Source organism: Branchiostoma belcheri, unplaced genomic scaffold (genome assembly GCF_001625305.1).
Source record: "Branchiostoma belcheri isolate BF01 breed outbred unplaced genomic scaffold, Haploidv18h27 scaffold40, whole genome shotgun sequence".
Lineage (NCBI taxonomy): Eukaryota > Metazoa > Chordata > Leptocardii > Amphioxiformes > Branchiostomatidae > Branchiostoma > Branchiostoma belcheri.
Genome location: NW_017804021.1, coordinates 879,510 through 897,367, shown reverse-complemented (window position 1 = coordinate 897,367; position 17,858 = coordinate 879,510). Strand labels below are relative to the sequence as shown.

Below are 17,858 nucleotides of genomic sequence, written 5' to 3'. Positions count from 1 at the left end.
TAAAATAAAGGTATGTGTTCCCTGTGTTTCCCACCTGTCCTGGCCCCCGAGTGCGTCCACAAATAAAGGGGAGTCCGAGTCGACGTCGGTCAGCTTGTATTTTTTCAGTCTGCCCAGTTTTACCGATGGATTAATCTAGGGGGGTTTTTTTAGGATTTTTAAGCCTTCAAAAACGCAATTTCCCGCATTTTGAGAGGCAAATCATGGTGTTGAGAGTGTTTGTCGGTCCTTCTGATGTTTTCATATTTTTCAAATTTTGTATTTTTAAACCTTCAATGACGCATTTTCCTGCACTTTGAAAGGCAAAATTAGGCGTAACGAAGAATTATTCATTAACGCTTAACGCTGAATTTAGGATGACAAATAACGTTTTACGTTGAATTAAAACGACCAATAACGCTTCACGATGAATATACTGATAACGCTTAACGTTGAATTAGAGCGGGTCGGCAACGATTAACGGTAAATTAAAATAGCCCATAACGGTTAACGAAAAAGGGCATGCAGACCCTCATTCATGCCCCTTCCTCCCCATAACCTTTGTTGATAAGGTCAGATTTAAATGGTGAACGAAGATTTCTTGCTTTCATCCTTGATGCGGATTTCTCAAAAGCGCTGTCATTTATTGTATTAACAAAAATTCCTGTAGCTTTGATGAATGAAACGGGTTTTCTCAATCCATCATGATAACAGGTGGCATACACATAACATTGTGGACGTTAATGTAGACCATAGCCCCGCCCACCTCCGTCAAGACGTAGAACTTCAAAATGAAACCATAAAAATGCAAATATTTGCGTTTGACAGAATCATGAGGTGTTAACTTTTGTTATTCACAATATTATCAAATTGTCAAAGATGTCACATTCCCATAATCGATTACTTACAACAAATCAATGGTGCAAAAGCATTATGGACCTCTCTCGCCACCTCCATCAAAAGTTCAAAACATAGAAATGCAAGTACAATGTATTTGATGGACATGGAGGGCCGAGGCTCTCCATTGGTCGAGCTGATAATTACCATTCTCTCTTTGGTTGAACTACTAGTACTAATTGCCATCCTCTCATTGGCTGAACTGCTAATTGTGATGGACATTCAGGGTGGATAATTCTTTCACTTCTTTCCCAGGCCTGGTGACCACCACTGATATGGATTTCATGTGCCACAAGAACAACGCTCGCTTCACTCGGAAGTGTGACTTCGGCAGGTTCCAGTTGTACGAGTCGACAGGACTCTGGGATAACGTAGTGAAGCTGGGAGGCTCCATGGTACTGGGAGCCTCTACCATCCGCTTCCGCAGGTCACTACAGTTCCTGGAGCCTTTCCGAGTCAGATCTAAGGCAAGAATTGTGAACATTGTCAATTTGTCATGTATAACTTTGCAGAAGGAAAACATATTGTTTTTGCCACATGTTTGCTCTTTCTTAATCTTCTTCATTCTTTAAACACATGAGGTCAATGACCTGGCCCAGATGTCTGTTGCCATGGTAACTGATTAGGCTCCACCAGACTCCTTTGCTAGCTGAATACTTAGTAAGTACAAAATGTAGTAGAAACCGGCCTAAAAGAATTTGGAGTTAGCCATATAGAAGGACCAGATTGTGTGCAGGAAAATTCTGTACAAATCCAGTCTTTGTCAAGGAATCAGCAATCCACCACGTCTGTGACATCATGTTATGCAGATGACAAAGACGGGTTGGTCCACTGCTCACGGAGTCACGTTTCCTCTGGGTAATGTATGTCACAGAAGTGGCAGATTGCTTATTCCTTGACAAACATGGGAGTTGTATAGTGTAATTTCTTGTGTTGGAAGTTGAACAATATTGTCTTTTCCACAGATTTTATGCTGGGACGACAAGTCTTTCTATGTGGAGCAGCGACTGGAGTCTCTGAGGGATAACTTCATCTGTGCAATAGTGTACTGTAAGCAGGCCGTGCTCCGTACCAGTCCTGCCAGGGTGGTGGACGCCACGCGTGGGGAGCCCATGGACAGCCCAGAGTTCCCCCCAGAGATCACCTCGTGGATCGAAATGAACAGCATCTCCAGCGAGAACCTTCGCAAGAGTCTATGACATGCCACGTGGGTTAGACGGAGTATACCATGAGATTGAAACCAGCTGTAGTCCATATATTTGCCATCAGGTCTCCCTCTTATGTACTTACACTGGTAGTACTAGTAGCTAAACTGAAGAAGCTTCTGTTTTTTGCCCATCTTTATTACATATCATTTAGTATTTTTGGATGGTGTCTGCAACTCTGTAACTTGCCAATTACAGAGTTCCTCTAACTCTGACTACGTTGTATTTGGTACCTCAGGGGCTTTATTTGTGTGACTCAGTGCAGGAGGTTCAAGTGTTAAGATACTAGTACTCTATGTAGGGTTGTTGGACCAGCTTAAGCAAAGATGTATGTATACAGATTGGGTTATTTGTGTTTGTTAATTTTTTTTGCAGCCCTGTGGCTGAATTGTGAATTTACATCAAGTTGACCTTCATGTAAGAGCAGTGCAGACACATAAGGGCAATACAAATAACTGAGTCTACTGTAGTGGAAAAGATGAAGTTAGCTTCATGATCATGGGGTGATGGCAAAGTTGTAACAAGTCAGCATTAAAGCATTCATACTGTGCTTTAGGTGTTGGGAAAATATGTCCAGTGCAGCCTGCATCTTGTGCTGTCATGATTTAGAATTACTCATCCTCGTGCACATGGTGTGTAAAACCATGGAGGTAGTTTTACCTCCATGGTAAAACTAGCTTCTCTAGGCTTTGCTTTATGATTAGTAAAATGATTTATGATTAATGGATATGATTTCAGATCATTGGGAATCTAACATTTGGTTTCCTCCATTCTCATTAATTGGCAGTGATTGTGGTATACTTGGTCTAATCCATATGACATGATATATTTAGATATCTGGAGTTTTCTTTTTCACAACCAGTTAAATGACTCTCACCTGCTTACTTTACAATGCCTATCTGACATCTTCCTCAGAGCTTGTGACTGGAATACTGCTTCTTGCTGCTTTATGTAGTCGATGGCACTTTTGCAGTGAGAACAGTCGGAAGCTCTGAGGAAGATGTCTGATAGGCACAGAAACATAATCATGTGAGATATTTTACTGGATGTGAAAAAGAAAAGCTCCAATATCCTATGGTCTAACAACCTGATCAAATTATTTTTGGATATGATAATATTATGACAGGAATTTGCATCAGGGACAATATCTCAGGAGTTTCTCTGGACCAGGAAGGGATATGATTTAAAAAATGTGATGTACACGTGATACCGGTATACTGTAATAATAAAAGACAATCATTGTTTACTGTCAAGTAATTACTTGGTTAACAGAGATTTCATTTGTGCACAACCTTTCCAAGGTACATCTGTCATTTTCCACTGTCTTTGCCTACAAACATTTCTGTATTACCACACACCAGTTGCCTTTGTCATAGTACCTGTCTACAACTGAAACACCAGGCACACTGTTACAGAGTTCCTCCAACTCTCCATCCTTAAAAACATGGTAAAACCTGTGGTAGACTGGCTCATCTTGGCTCTGCTGGCAATCTGACGCACAAGCACCAGAACAACTTTTGACATTTTCCTCCTCTGAATCCTGCTTCTTGTGATTCCCCACTTCCAATGGTTTGTCAGAATTTTGCTCACTGTTCCTGTCCAAGTTCGTCTCTTCTGTGCAATCTCTTGTGTCTCTCTCTGGATTCTTTTCTCTGCCTGAGTTACTCGGCACTTGAAGGCCTGGCTGAGAGCCCCTCTGTTGTTTCTTTGCACCATCCCTGAAGTGCCAAGGAACCAGCATGTCTTGGGTCTTGAAGGAGGTTCTGTTGACATGAATGGGAAGACTTGCACCTTGTTGTTCTTGGGTGGGTCTCGTGCTGCTCTTGTCTCCTACATCACCATTCTGGTGCTCTAAAATGAGAGAGTGATTAAAAGTTGGTTAGTAAAGTCCCTGTCTCCTGAACACTGCAGAACTCACCCTAACCATGGTTGGAAGCAAGTCAAGAGCAAGGTTGGGTGGTGTTCAGCAAGGTTGGGAGTAGGTCAGCAGCAGACAGTGGGGGTTGGGGTAGGGGGTGTTGGTAGTGTGCCAGTTAAATTTGACTCAAATTTGATTTGACTCATATTACAAATCTGGTCAGACTGCTCCCGAATTCCAGCCAACCTTGTCTGGTTGGTGGTCATGATCAGGGGAAGGTTCTGAATCATTGTATGACTGCGGGTTTATAGAAATGTGTTATGAGCTCATTGTACCAGGAAAATTCCCCTACAGCTTTTCTACATTTCTACATTACCTTTGGTGTCCTTTAAGTAGTTGGACTTGACATTCTTGTATTCTTGCTCAAAAGCCCAGACATAGATAAGGGCCCTCCCTCCTGGCTTGAGGAGTCTGGCCAGTTCCTTCACAGCTTTCAGTCTTCTTTCCTTCAGATACAGAAGGAGAAATTCAAAGTTGGCTGATTTACATGAAAAAAATTGAGTTATCGTACATTTGCATGACATTGTGTACACAGTTTTCATACTTAAAAGGTTTTTGCCTGCATATATATCAAGTCTTCATCTGGGTACACATTTACACTCGAGTTTAGTGATACTTGATTATATGTAGATGCAGAGAGCTGAGGAGTGTTCAACATAATGCTTAACACACACCTGTGTACAGAAGTGGTGGATGACAGCTATACTGATGGCAGCATCTACAGCACCAGTCCTGACCGGCACAGACATGGCGTCACACACAAACACCTCCAACTGTCTGTCCCTGCAGATGTTAGCCAGGCCACTGCTCCTGTCATTCCCCAGCTGAAGGCACACAGGTCACAGGTAAGACAGAGACCACATGACACCAAAATACAACAGTTCCAGAAAATAGTCAAACGTGATAGGTATTATTCAATGAACAAGGAGGTTTGGACCAAAACTAAACTTCTGATGTTAGGGAAAATCGAAGTTTCCAAATCATTCTTCCAGTTCTTGATTTTTGCCAATTAGATGTCGGCAATGATGTTACAGTGAGCAATCTGTACTGGTCGTTATGGTGTATCAGTGCCATACATTTGTACATAACACTGCTATTACCACTACTATCTAGTCGTAGAGGAAATGTTGAGCTGCAGCAATGAAAAGTCTTTCTCCATGTAGAAAGGAAACAACTCATCAAAACCAGAATCTTTTAAGTGCATCTCAGACTGCTGTACTTACAGAGTACACATCCTTGTTGGCTCCCAGGTACTTTCCATTACCACAACCTGTGATGTAAATAATAGAAAGAACAACAATCAAACAACAAGGATACACAGGTGTAAAATTTTCTTATTAAGTACAGTAAAAACTGCCCAAGAAGACCACTCATGAGACCAATAAAATCTGGTCTGTGTGTTCAGGTGGTCACCACAGACATGATTCTTCATGCTTGTGTCAATGGGAAAATTCATCTAAGGGACCATCAAAAAGTGGTCAGAGTGATCAGGTGGTCCTTATGCAGAGGTGGTTACTGGTATAGGTTTGACTCCACACAAAAAACACAGCTTCGAAAACAGTGTATCATTCCATTGGTTGTTGAGAACAAATACCTTTGACATATTTTCTTACCTACATCCACCACTAGAGCTCCCACAGGCTCTGTCTTTAAGAAGTCAACCACCCGTGGCCAAGGGGAGTGTCGGGTAGAACTGAAATGAGAAGCGATGTCCTCATATACCTGTAATAAAAGACGGAAACAACATGAAAATTTGATAATATGTAGTGTATTTAATTTTTGTTCAGTAGTCTTTATTGTGGGGAAGGGACAAATATGTCATCCGACTTACTGAATGAAAAACTGGCTTCTGAAAATGTGTGAAATAACAATTCAGGCGGTTTTGAATTGAGATAAAAAATTGACATCCCTTGCCAGCGGTTCAGTCCCTAAAAAAGGTGAGGGTCGGCAGGTTTTTACTAAGGTTGGTCGGTTTATCAGACACATAACATTTCTCCTTTTTTTTTAGACGAATATCTTAAACAATACACATAACAGAAAGTTAGCACTCTATCTCTTTATCAAACTGAAAGATCTCATCTTGGAGTTCCCTTGTCACATGACTTGATGTTGATCATCATGTGACAAGAGACAGTCATACAGGCTTTAGGTAGTGACGCCCCCTGTTCCTGTTCAAGGTACTGCATTGTCTGTGGATCTGGATTGCCTCCCAAACACCCCTTGCAAACCAATCAGAATCTTGATCCAGCACTTCATTTTTTCCAAGGCCTCAGTACCTGGTGCACATGCTGCTGCTCCAGCTGACCTGCCTCCCCCTCAGTCCTGGGTAGAGATGGACCTGTCTGCTGTAGCTGGGAGTCACACTGGCATGGGTACTCTGGGGGGAAAGGAACAGGACAACAAAACATAATCTCAAACCAGATCTTTTGGTGGCTGCAAAGACAGTATCAAAGGCAGTATCCATTGGCCAGTCAGTTACCATTTGGGTAGGCATAAAAAAAAAGACACTGATACAGAAAAGAAAGCTTGATAATTTCCTGGCAAAAATAACCCAAACCCCTTCTTAAAAATTGTGAAGGAAAGAGTAAACTAGCACTAGAATGAATTGAGACTTACCCAAATTTTTGGCTGACTCCTTCAACCTCGTTCACGGATTTGACCCATCTTGTCCATTCCGTGAACAAGGTTGAAAGAGTTTCCCAAAAATTTGGGTAAGTCCTAATTCATTCTAGTGTTAGTAAAGTTTAGCCTTTTCTTTATAATGACTTGTACCAACAAACTTTCATGTTTTTCTTGGAGAATTAACAACACAAGGCTGTCATTAATCATAAGTTAGAATAACATTCGACCATTGTTGTAGAACATAAAATACAGATGGGAGGATGATAGAATGTCATAACTCACTGCAGTCACAAGGCGTGTGCCTGATCTTCCTGAAGGTGAAAGATGTGCGGACCTCCCTCCTGGCTAGTGTAATGGACTCTTCCTGCCCCTTCACAGGAACGGGGTCCAACTTCCTGGGAATGATCCTGGGAGTGAGAAAAAGTCCAACATTTTACCGAAATTTGTTTAGTACAAATGTAGTCAAAAGTTAGCTTGATTCATATATTAATGACACTTACCGGTATGAGTGATTGTCATCTTCCACCAGTTTTCACAATTCCTCAAATGTTCTGCTAGTGGTAGGTCATTTTAAATTTCTAGTGACTAGCCCTCTTCTTCCACCACCTTTTACCTCCCTAAATTTATTCAGATAGTCAGGAAGTCAGGTACATGTAACTGTGTGTGGTTTGAGTTTGGGATATAATATTATGTATGACATTGTATGGTTGTTTAAATGTATTTATGTATAGTTGTCTTTTTGTTGTCTTGTTACATGACCATTTTACACCTAGGTGGAGTAGGGAAAGTTGGGTAAAGTGCCTTTCCCAAGGTCACAACGTCTAGCCAGGTGTGCAAGGAATCAAACCCATGAGCTCTGGATCTCGGGTCTGCTGGCTTAGCCACTTGGCTGTTCAATGCGCCACAAAACTGTGTTACTGTATCTAACAACAGAAGGCAAATACACCCACTAACCCATGTGTCCACAGGTACCTAGCCTCTCCAGACATGACCAGCAGACTGCGGGCAGGTAAAACAACAGGAACTCTTTTTCCACTGGGGTGCTTGAAGTCCATAACTGTCTGTAGAAGAAAAAGTTACAAACCTTACAGAGTCCTTCATTTTGAAAAATGGCATTTTTAAGGCAGAGAACTGATCAAATGCAAAATGTGACATGTGTCAAGAAAGAAGAACAATAGAGAGAAAACAGGCTTTACTGGCAACATGTAGCATGGTACAGACAGGAACATGTCCATAGCTAGTATAAGTCTTGTCCACATACATGTATGAAAGCCAGACACTCCACATTCTGTAGCCCAATAGCCTGGGTGCCAGACTGTTACCAGGCACAGTATACACTAATACAGGCATCCTTGTGTCCCAGGGCCAACATGTCCCCAAGGACATTTTGGGTCTGACTGAGGACTGGCCTGTGTATTGGCCCTGAGAACAGTCTGGCATCCAGGCTAAACAAATTCTGTAAGCTAATGTGACCCCAAAGTCTGTTCAGAACAGTTGTACGCAGACAAGAAGATGGTGTACATCTTATTGTTTCTCCACAGAGTCTTATACAAATACATGTAGTGGTTCTTCTCACCTGTCCACCCAAACTTAGGGAAGAAATCTCATCCTCAAATGCTGAGTGGGTATCAACATGGGGAGGGATTCCTAAGAGGAAGAAAAAAAATACATTTCAGTAAAAGTGAACAATCATGACAAAAAGATTCTGTTATTATTGTCATAAAATGTAAGAAATTTGAAGACCAGATGCAAATTATTTAAAACATTCAATTTGTAAGAAAACATCTTCATGCTTTTCTTTTTTTTAAATTAACATGGACTCTGGGAAGAGCAATGATTGAGCAAATACTGATTATAAAATCTGGTCAAACCAAGTATACAAAGTTTAACATGCAGTCTTTATCTTGCATCTACATGTAACTGTTAGTCTATACTTGAAAATTAACTGTTCAATGACATGTTTGTGAAGGTGATCTACTCTTCCAAAACAAGTACAGATGGGGTGATGAGCAGATCAAACTAAAAAGATAGTTCCTATGACTACCACTGTGCAAAACTCCCACTGAGAGTCTAGTTGTTGAGCTCTAGGTGAGGGTCTGCATGCTCTTTTCCGTAAGGCGTAGGCGGGCCTTTTTAATTTCCCGTAATTCGTAGGGAAGTTATTTTATTTACCGTAATTCGTAGTGAGGAGGCGAAAATTTCCCGTAAAGCGTAGCCAGCGCATTTCACGTAAAGCGTAATCGAGCCTAAAAATTCCCCGTAAATCGTAGTCTGGACTCCCATTTTTCGTAAGCCGTAGCGGACGAACCAGCAACCAGCGGATGACCTGTTGGGTCAACGTCGTACCCAGGATTTCTATTGTCTAACCTGGACACGAGAGCACCCATGACATCAGTGGAGTTCTGTGCTATTATCGGTCAGTATTGGCCGGGTGGCGGGAGCACATCTGGAGTCAATTTTAGTCGCATCTTCATCTCTGCTTTATCTTGTCTGCCCCTTTCTTGCCTGTCCCATCTGGGTCCATGTGTGCGGTACAATCCCACCATGGCTCACGCGATGCTCGTGATTGCGCATACGGTGGTCCGGCAGGTTGTCTATCAAGAGGCGGCATTTTTTATCTGGTTCTTTTGTTTCACGAACTAAAATTCTTCGCGAACTTGTTCACCCCGTTTCGAGAAATTTACGAACATATTTATGAACATTAATATTTATGAAATTTACGAATTTTTTACGAATTTATGAATTTTACGAATTTTTGAATATTTATGAAATTTACGAACATTTTATTTTCTCAGTCGTAAAATGTACCGATGGGCATATGAATGTACCAAAACAAAATCAGTATTAGTTCGTTGGTTAGTTGCTCAGAAATCGAGCTCTAAAATACACCAGAGAGCCTCTCAATTTTAAAAATTTCCTGGGGGAAACCCCCCTCTCGTACTCTCCCCCCGCGCTGACGCGCCGCGCTGACGATGCAGGTTGCAATTGGTGAAGTGAATGTTCTAAAGTGGGTTCCGTTATGTACCAAATTATGAATGCTATGTGAAGTACCTTGCATGCGCGCTTCATTGCAAGGTGTACGTCACAGCTATTGTTTGCGACATTGTCGGTGAATTTGATCAGTCAACATTGCAACACCAACTTGAATTTAGCGTTATTCGTAGCGAAGCGCCAGAATTTAACGTAAAGCGTTGCCGGCCTCCCAGAATTTAACGTAAAGCGTTGCGAGCCTCCATAAATTTAGCGTAAAGCGTAATGAGGACCCCCCATGCAGACCCTCCTAGGTGGGAGTACTACAGGCCCAAGGAGAGCCTGCCAAAACTGTACAACCTTCGAATTCAACAAGTCCTTATCTTAGCTCGTATCTAAGTCTAACTTAGGTTAAAAATTAACTGCTCATGTTTGTGTTTTACCCTTCCAAAGTAAATGCAGCCGGGGTGACTTCTCTCATTTTGACGCATATTTGTAGGCTCCCATTTGACACCTTTTTTCTTTCTGGAGTCACCTTGACCAACCCTGATTGGTAGATCTCTCACCCTGAGCAGGGTTAAAGGTAAACAGTTGGCATTCTACCATCGCTCAAGGTCACTGATATGTTGTGTGTGGAATGAAGAACGAACTCAAAGTTATACTTAGTAGATAGAGCCCGGTTTGAGGTTTCAAGGGGATTTCATGTCCTCCAGATGCTTGAGTGACCTATAAAATACACAATAACTGTGTGCCAAGAACAAAATAAGTGTCTTGCGCTGGACAGATTTTTCCATCAACCGTCAAGTATTGTCTTGACTGTGTGACAAGTTAAAACTGTTTATACACTCTGCGAGGTGGTGATAGATGTGTTCATCCATTTCAGGTCAGGACGAGTTCATGGGTACTAAAATGGAGGCTGCACAAAGGAGTGGTGTGTTCCTGTCCAGAGGCAGACTTGTGGTTGTGGCTGTTGCAGTGGTTCTATTGGTGGTTGGTACAGGGCTTACAGTGGGTCTGACTGTCAAGCACACAGCTTCAACTCAGGTGAGGAAAGATGTTCTTTGGATGCACCTGTATTTCAATTTCTTTTACATGTATTTGCCTTTCTTTTATTCCAAATGGAATTTTATTCCAATTGGAAATGGGCACCAACCTATGCTCTGCCTGGAGTGGAAGCGGGTCAATCAAGCCGCAGGCATCAGAGTGGGTGGGGGGGCAAAATTTATGTGCCACATAGATACATACCCTGTCCAGGCTGGTATTGGTTGACTGTAATCTGATCAGGCCTGTGTTTGATGTGTCCCTCTGACATCATCTTGTCAATCACCGGACTGCACCAATCAGGAAGGCCACCCGGGAGGGGCTTGTCCTTGTCCACATTGTTGTTATCATATCTAAACTCATAGCCGAAATGTTTCACTCTTCTGTGCTTCAAAGCTTGTTCAGCTGGAAACAAAAACACATCATGAGCACAAGAGGATTGTGTAAAAGTTGAACCTCAGACATAAATAAAACACTGTAAAGGTAACATTTGCAAATACATAATGTTTACTGTCACAAGGTCTAGCCTAACAAACTATTGCTATTGTTTATTCTTTCTCAAATACATTCATATAATGGTGGCTAGCCCTTCCAACACTGTCTTTCCACTTGCTACATAATGTAACCCAACACCACAGAATGTCTGCTATAGCACCAGTTACCATGGAATACAAAATGTTCTGCTTAAGTCCTATGCATGATACATTATGGGTTACACGCTGGCATATATATAATATAGTTCTGCTGATGTGCCGCTAACACTCACCATCCGTCTGTTGTTGATTGTCTGTGCTCCAGCCCAGCCCCTCCATCAGTCTGGCTGCACAGGCAGGACTGACGAAGTCTTCCACTAACCGCAGACCTGGGGGCAGGTCTAACCCTGCAACTCTCTGGGAGGGGACTGAGCAAATAGAGAACAGAGTGATAAACAATACAGCGCTAACAGATTAAGTCAGTGTTTTACAAATGATTGTTGGCTATGAAGAATATATTATTGGGGAAATGGAATCGAAGAGTAGTGTTCACACTAGACTGAAATTTTCCGTCATCTCAATTTTGTTTCACATAACATCATGTTGAGCACCCCTAGCCTGGGAGGATCCAGGGGATTTTGAAATCTGAAACAATATTTTCTGCATTTTGAGGGGCATATTTTGCTGGTAGACAAGCCTAGCTGAATGATATCTTCTTTCCATATCTCAACAGACTTAATTTTTGTCTGTCAAATATCACAGATTAGGCAAAAGTTTTGTCCGCTCTGAGCAGTAATATTCCATCAAACGACAGAAAGATGCATGCTGGCTAGAACACTGAAAGAGAGTGAGTGAGAAAAGGAAGACTCCTGCCCCATTTTCAGGATGATACGAACATAGCAAAATGTGTGCAAATCTAAATTCAACTCTGCTCACCCTTCTCAATGTGGTTCAAATAAAACGTGACATTAGGCTGTTGCAGCTCTTCTGGACTTTTCAACATCCTCCCATTGAAGGCTGCGTACGCTGCAGCAGCTGACTGCTGGTCGGCATAGGAGACAAAAGCGTACGGTTTCCCCGTAACCATGACGATGTCCTGTAGGTCCCCGAGGGTCTGGAATAGTCTCCACAACTCCTCTCGATGTACCCCATTACTCAGTCCTGCGTTGGCCACAACCAGGTGCTAGGGCAACACAAAAACAATATATGGTATTGTTTACTAATATATTTAGCTGAGCATCTGTGGATATTTTGTTGGTTTGTTTGTCTGTTTGTCAGATGCACCTGAAGGCCGCTGAAACCCTGGCCTGGGTGCCAGACCCCACCGTTTTTTTTACTGGTAAACAATTATTTCGACTGAGTTTCCCCAACACAACTCTCAAAGCAGAGGCTAAGAATTCAGCTTATTTTTGACGCGTTTTTACAGAGGCGTTTTTATTGGGGTGGCAAATGGTAATAACTTAGCCTGGACAATGGATACTGCCTGGCCAATTTCATACTGTCTTAGTTACTCTTAGCAGCCACCAAAAGTTCTGCTTGGAGATTACTACTAATAAATATCCCAACATCACGCCCCGCTCCCGGATTTGGCACCCTGCTATCAAATCATTAATTAGACCCCGGGTGTTAAATAAACTCTGGGATCGGGGCGTGTGGCTTCCCCAGGCCGAAGGGAGTATCGTGTCGCGCTAGGGTCTGGCATTCAAGCAACAGAGAACCTGGTTCAAAACCGCCCTGGGTGGAGAAAGCTTGACCAGTGCACGGGAGGATCCTAACACCAAGTATTTCAGGAATCTAAGTCTATTATACATTATTAAAGATAATTTATTTTAGACCATGACAAGTCATGAGGCCATAATTTTTCCCACCGGCCGTCCCGAGATTCGGGAGACCGTGTGTTCGGCTGGGGAGTTATCAAACCTACCTTGGTTGCTTCACTGCTCGTACTGATGCCTTCGTGCCGTAATAAAGTCTGTCGCGCCTTGTTCTGTTTTTTGTAAGCCTTCTTCTCCGACTTCGTGAGTTTTGTTTTCACGGCGCAACTTTCCTGATCCATGGGCGCCGCCATCTTGTTTTCGACCTCTGAACTTTGACCACTCAAGACATCCAAGGGTGTGTGATACACCCGGAACTGACTTGAGACGCTGTTTACACATTAACCTGCTTCTTTTTAAGTGAATTCACCAACAGTAAGGGTGGTACTCATTCAGACACATGCACAGTTCACGACTGGCCGCCATTGGAAGACACCTTACACACACAGAGGTAAAGTTAGGGTCTTATAACTTTGTTGTTCTGGACAGGTGGTTAACTTAGTTCACAGCTATGTAAGCCAACATCTGAAAGAATGTGACAATAATTGAACAGTAAGAACACTAACATACTAACTGTTTGAACTTTCAATGTTGAGTTTCCGAAGAAAAGCTTTATAATTATAGTGTCCCCAACATGTTTATTAAGTTAAAACAATAATAAACATTAAAATTTACACGTTATCATCAGCTTGCATTGAACTGTGAACTGAGGATGAGTTGATCATCAACTGACATTGTTTATGCAAATGAGGATACATTTGCATAATCAGTGCAAAAACCTGTATAATACTTAGTATGTTATTATGAAGGTTAACATATCATTTGACAAAGTTATGAGGTTGTCAAACTCTAGTCTAGAAATGCATCTTGAAAATAATTTATGACAATGCATTTGGAAACATAATTTAGTCTGGACAGCTTGCCCAAACCAAGGACTGTATATAATGTCCTTGCCCAAACTGATGATGATGTAACGTTAAGCCCTTAGGGCTCAGGTGAACAGACCATTTTGTCTCCTGTGACATTAAGAGTGAGCCTGTCTGTCCAGTTTGTCTCACTCTCTACTAGTAGGTGTTTCAACACGAGATGGCATATGTAATAAAAAAACTGGTTGGAAAGATAGCAGAAAGGCCTGTGCCAACAACCTGGCGCTAAAGCCATAGACAATGGTCACCAGGCTACTTAACCCCTCACAACCAGCCCATTGACCCCTATTAAATACATCCTGTGGGGCAAAATACTTCAGCTTGTGAAGCATTCTTAAAACATCGGCACGAGCAAAGGTCCAACAAAGCATTGTTAGATCAGGGCATTGGAAGGTCCGCTGTGACCCCCAATGATGTGAACACACTGCTGACTTGTGTTGTGAGATGACTGAGGATGCTATAGACTATAGCACGAGGAGTGAGTCTCGAAGACGACTGTTTCGCATCAACCTTTTCTTTAAACTGGTGGGAAAAAAGAGGCCGAGACATAGGAAGGTGGGCCATGTATATGATTGTGGAAAATGTAAACACTCATTCGACAACTATTTGTGTGTTGTTTTTCTTTTAATGATTTTTGCAGTTTGTATGCAATTTGGATACAATGTAATGTTGCAGTATTAACTTTTTTTGTAGGGAGGTGAAGTTTTATAAACTGAAAAAAAGTCCCTTGTTTCTTGAGGAGGCAACAGAATTTTACTGGGCAATCATAGTTACCATCATAAACAGAAAAACATACAGAGGCTCCCATGTCAGAGTTCATTTCAACTTTCTATAGTATTCCTTGGTCCGTGTTTATGCATTGCAAAGGTTGAGGGGCACAGGAATTAGGGAAACCAAAACTTAAGTCCACGAAGCTCTTATGTATTGTTTGCAGCACTTAACTACTGGACTTCTAGTAGCATCATAAGAATTGTAACATGTGCATTGATCACACAATACAACCTGGCAAACCACCATGGCAGGATCAGGCCCAGGGCGGTGCCCTTTTATTGATTTTTAGTAATCGTACCACTACCATTCTTTTGGGTCAGTAGGTTAGTGCCTCTTCTGATGTCAGTGATTGATCAGCATTTTTCAACCTCAGCTTTCTTTCTGACCAGTTATCTGGGGCATGACTTGGAGTAACCTGTGTAGCTAGCTATAGTCTCCACCAGACTAACACCACAGGTTTAGAACGAGTAAAAATTTGGCCAAACAGGGAGCATAATCGGCCAGGGGAGTTTCGTCACCATAGAGTTCATTTGTCTGTGCAGTTAGGAGAAATTAACACTTTCACAGTTAGACTCTCCTGGCCCATTATTTCCCTTTTTTGCTGAATTTTATGACCAGTAAGAAGGCCTGGTAGAGGCTATGTTATGCCCTTTGATATTAATGAAAGGGAAGAGACTGGTGCACAATAAAATAGCAAGCATACCAGGTTGGTGTATAACAATTGTTTAACAACCTGAACAGTAATTTTAACAGCAAAAAAGCAAAAGAATATTTTTCAAGGAATTGGAAAAAAATAAAATAATTATGTAATCATTTTTTTAAACAAGGACTTAACATTGAATGAACACTTCAGAGTGTACTTCAGTCTACCAATATCATCTGAAGTGGTAATCCTCACTAATCCATTCATGCATACACAAAGGTGGATTATAGAAAAATTCTGGGAAATCTTTTAGTCTTGTCACATTTTAAATATAGTTTGAAATCTGGAACAATCCCTACACTGTGGGGTAACAAAAGATAGTCCTTTTGGAAGCTTTTAAGATCCATTTCCAAGCTTAAATTGTAGACTCTCAAGAACAGAACTCTCTCTGAATGAGGTGAAGTTGGAGTTGGTAACCAGAGTCAAGGGCCCTTCTTGGTCTTTATTTGGATGAAGCAAATCCTGTTTCTCCTCCCAATTGAAATTTAGTCATCATAGTAGGCAGTTCAGTGCCTAAACCTGAAGCTATTCTGCTGGAGACACTGACTGCAGTGAGGTTAGTTTGACAGCAGGACTTGGATTCTTGACAGTGATGTTTCCAAGCTGTCTCATCGCATAACAGATGTAGAATTTAATGAGGTAAATTCAATGTAAACAAAGAGCTGTGTGTATCTAAACAAATGCAGGCAGGTTTGGTACAGGTGCCAATGCAACCTTCTCAACCTAGTAGCTTTTTTTTCTGAAAGGGACTGTTTGTAATTTAGTTATTATAATAAGATATAATTTGGTTATTTGTTTGCTTAATAGTATTTGATAAGTCCAAGCCCCCTTGTAATGTCAACTGACCACACCAACCCCATTAATTTTCTGATAGAGACTTTATTTTGTTTACCTTCTGTCATGTCTGTTTATTCTTCTTCTCCAAACAAGTAAGGTCAGTGACCTGGATCAGGTGTCTGTCACCATGGTAACTGTTGCAATATCAGAGACCCTGTGGTGTTGGATTGTGTCATGTAGCAAGTTTAAGGGGCTGGTCACCACAATTACAATGTGGTGTAGACCATGCAAAGGTAAACATACTGTTGCTTGGCAAATGTTACCTTTCTAGACTTTGTCATTAAAATTTATCTGTTTGTTTCAGTCGCCAGCTATAAGCCCGAGCCCCCTCGCCATGTCAGCTAATCGCACCAGCCCCATCACCACCCACATACTGGACACATCACTGGGCAGACCTGCAGCTGACGTACCCATCAAACTGTACCGTAGGGGGGAGAGACTCGGCCAGGAGTGGACCCAGGTGTCCTCAGGGTGAGACAATATCACACCACTAGCCAGGCATCCATCCTAGTCTAGGTCTGCTCTAAGTCTTCCCAGAATGCTCTACTTCTGAGCACTTTCCCTCCCAGAAGGAAAACATACTGTTTGTTTTCATTCACAGAAGGAAAACACAGTTTTCACTGTTTCTTGTTCTCCAAAATAAAAGGTCAGTGGCCTGGACCAAAAGTCTGTCACCATGGTAATTGGTGCCGTATCAGACATCTTATGTAGCAAGTTGGAGGGGATGGTCACCATGTAGAAGCCTTCAGCAAAAAAGTACATTATAAGCACAACCCCCCCCCCGAAAAAAGTCATAGAGCAGGCAGTGCTAAGTTTCTTTTTGAATACAATTGCACCCCATCAGCAGATGTTATAACCCATCTCATTTGATGATTCTTTTTCTTTGAAATAGACAAACCAACTCAGACGGACGCTGCAATGGTCTGCTGAACAGTCTGGAGGCAGGGGTCTACAAGATCACTTTTGAAACAGGAACATACTTCAACAAGAATGGCATCAGGCAGTACTTCTATCCCTATGTGGACGTAAGTGAAACACAGCATCTGTGCACATTTTTGTGTCATGTCAGTATCTCTGCATATTGCTGTAAGTGTAATGAAGATGTTGAAGCTTGAATGCTACTGGTTTGATACTGTAGTTGAAGAAGGTAGCTGGAACACTAACATAATACATTGTACATAATGTATGTCTTCAAACCATTTTGGAACACCAGTCGCAATCACTGTCCAAACATTGCTACTGTTGCACACCTTGGCTATGCTACATTAGGCCATCTAAAATACAGGTTATACACCTCGCTATTCAGTTACTCCTATGTTGTGACAACCCTAAACCTTTGTTTGCAAATCTTTTGGTGGCAGCCATACAGTATCGAATTGGCAAGAGAATGTTATTGGTAGGGCAGTATCCAACACATTTGACTGGTAAAAAAAATGATAACGATTCTACATGTAGCTATAGTACAAAAATGCAAGGCCGATAAGAATGCCTGAAAGCAGGTGAACAAAAAGCAAAAACCTAAATCTCTGCTTGGAGAGTAATTTTGTATTGTAGGGGTTAATTAAAAACATGAGGCCACTTCCCAATTTGCCCCCCTCCCCCCAGTCAATTTTTGAAACATAAAATATTCTTTCTTTTCTGTTCCTTTTCAGATTGTGTTTGAGATCCATGACCCCAGCCAACACTACCACGTGCCTCTACT

General features: G+C 41.8%; 3 protein-coding genes across 3 annotated transcripts in view; 2 read left to right on the top strand and 1 right to left on the bottom strand.

Moving 5' to 3' along the window:
* LOC109477605 (protein THEM6-like) overlaps nt 1-3,181 on the top strand; it is a 4,300-nt gene extending 1,119 nt beyond the window's left edge. Inside the window, exon 3 of the mRNA XM_019778947.1 lies at nt 1,842-3,181. Within this exon, the coding sequence (XP_019634506.1) occupies nt 1,842-2,075 (234 nt within the window). The 3' untranslated portion in view covers nt 2,076-3,181. The remainder of the gene's footprint in view (nt 1-1,841) is intronic.
* A 55-nt stretch (nt 3,182-3,236) lies between these two features.
* On the bottom strand, nt 3,237-13,305 carry LOC109477625 (alkylated DNA repair protein alkB homolog 8-like). Its single transcript, XM_019778969.1, has 13 exons — nt 13,030-13,305; nt 12,042-12,288; nt 11,399-11,533; nt 10,837-11,037; nt 8,198-8,268; nt 7,576-7,682; nt 6,904-7,028; nt 6,276-6,376; nt 5,613-5,721; nt 5,223-5,269; nt 4,674-4,823; nt 4,316-4,445; nt 3,237-3,932 (listed from the first exon to the last, which is right to left on the bottom strand). The coding sequence occupies exons 1-13, from the start codon at nt 13,171-13,173 to the stop codon at nt 3,412-3,414; spliced, it is 2,088 nt and encodes a 695-aa protein (XP_019634528.1). The 5' UTR covers nt 13,174-13,305; the 3' UTR covers nt 3,237-3,411.
* A 2,547-nt stretch (nt 13,306-15,852) lies between these two features.
* Nucleotides 15,853-17,858, top strand: part of LOC109477614 (5-hydroxyisourate hydrolase-like) — a 3,363-nt gene continuing 1,357 nt past the window's right edge. Inside the window, exons 1-3 of the mRNA XM_019778957.1 lie at nt 15,853-15,875; nt 16,461-16,627; nt 17,049-17,181. Of these exons, the coding sequence (XP_019634516.1) occupies nt 16,491-16,627; nt 17,049-17,181 (270 nt within the window). The 5' untranslated portion in view covers nt 15,853-15,875; nt 16,461-16,490. The remainder of the gene's footprint in view (nt 15,876-16,460; nt 16,628-17,048; nt 17,182-17,858) is intronic.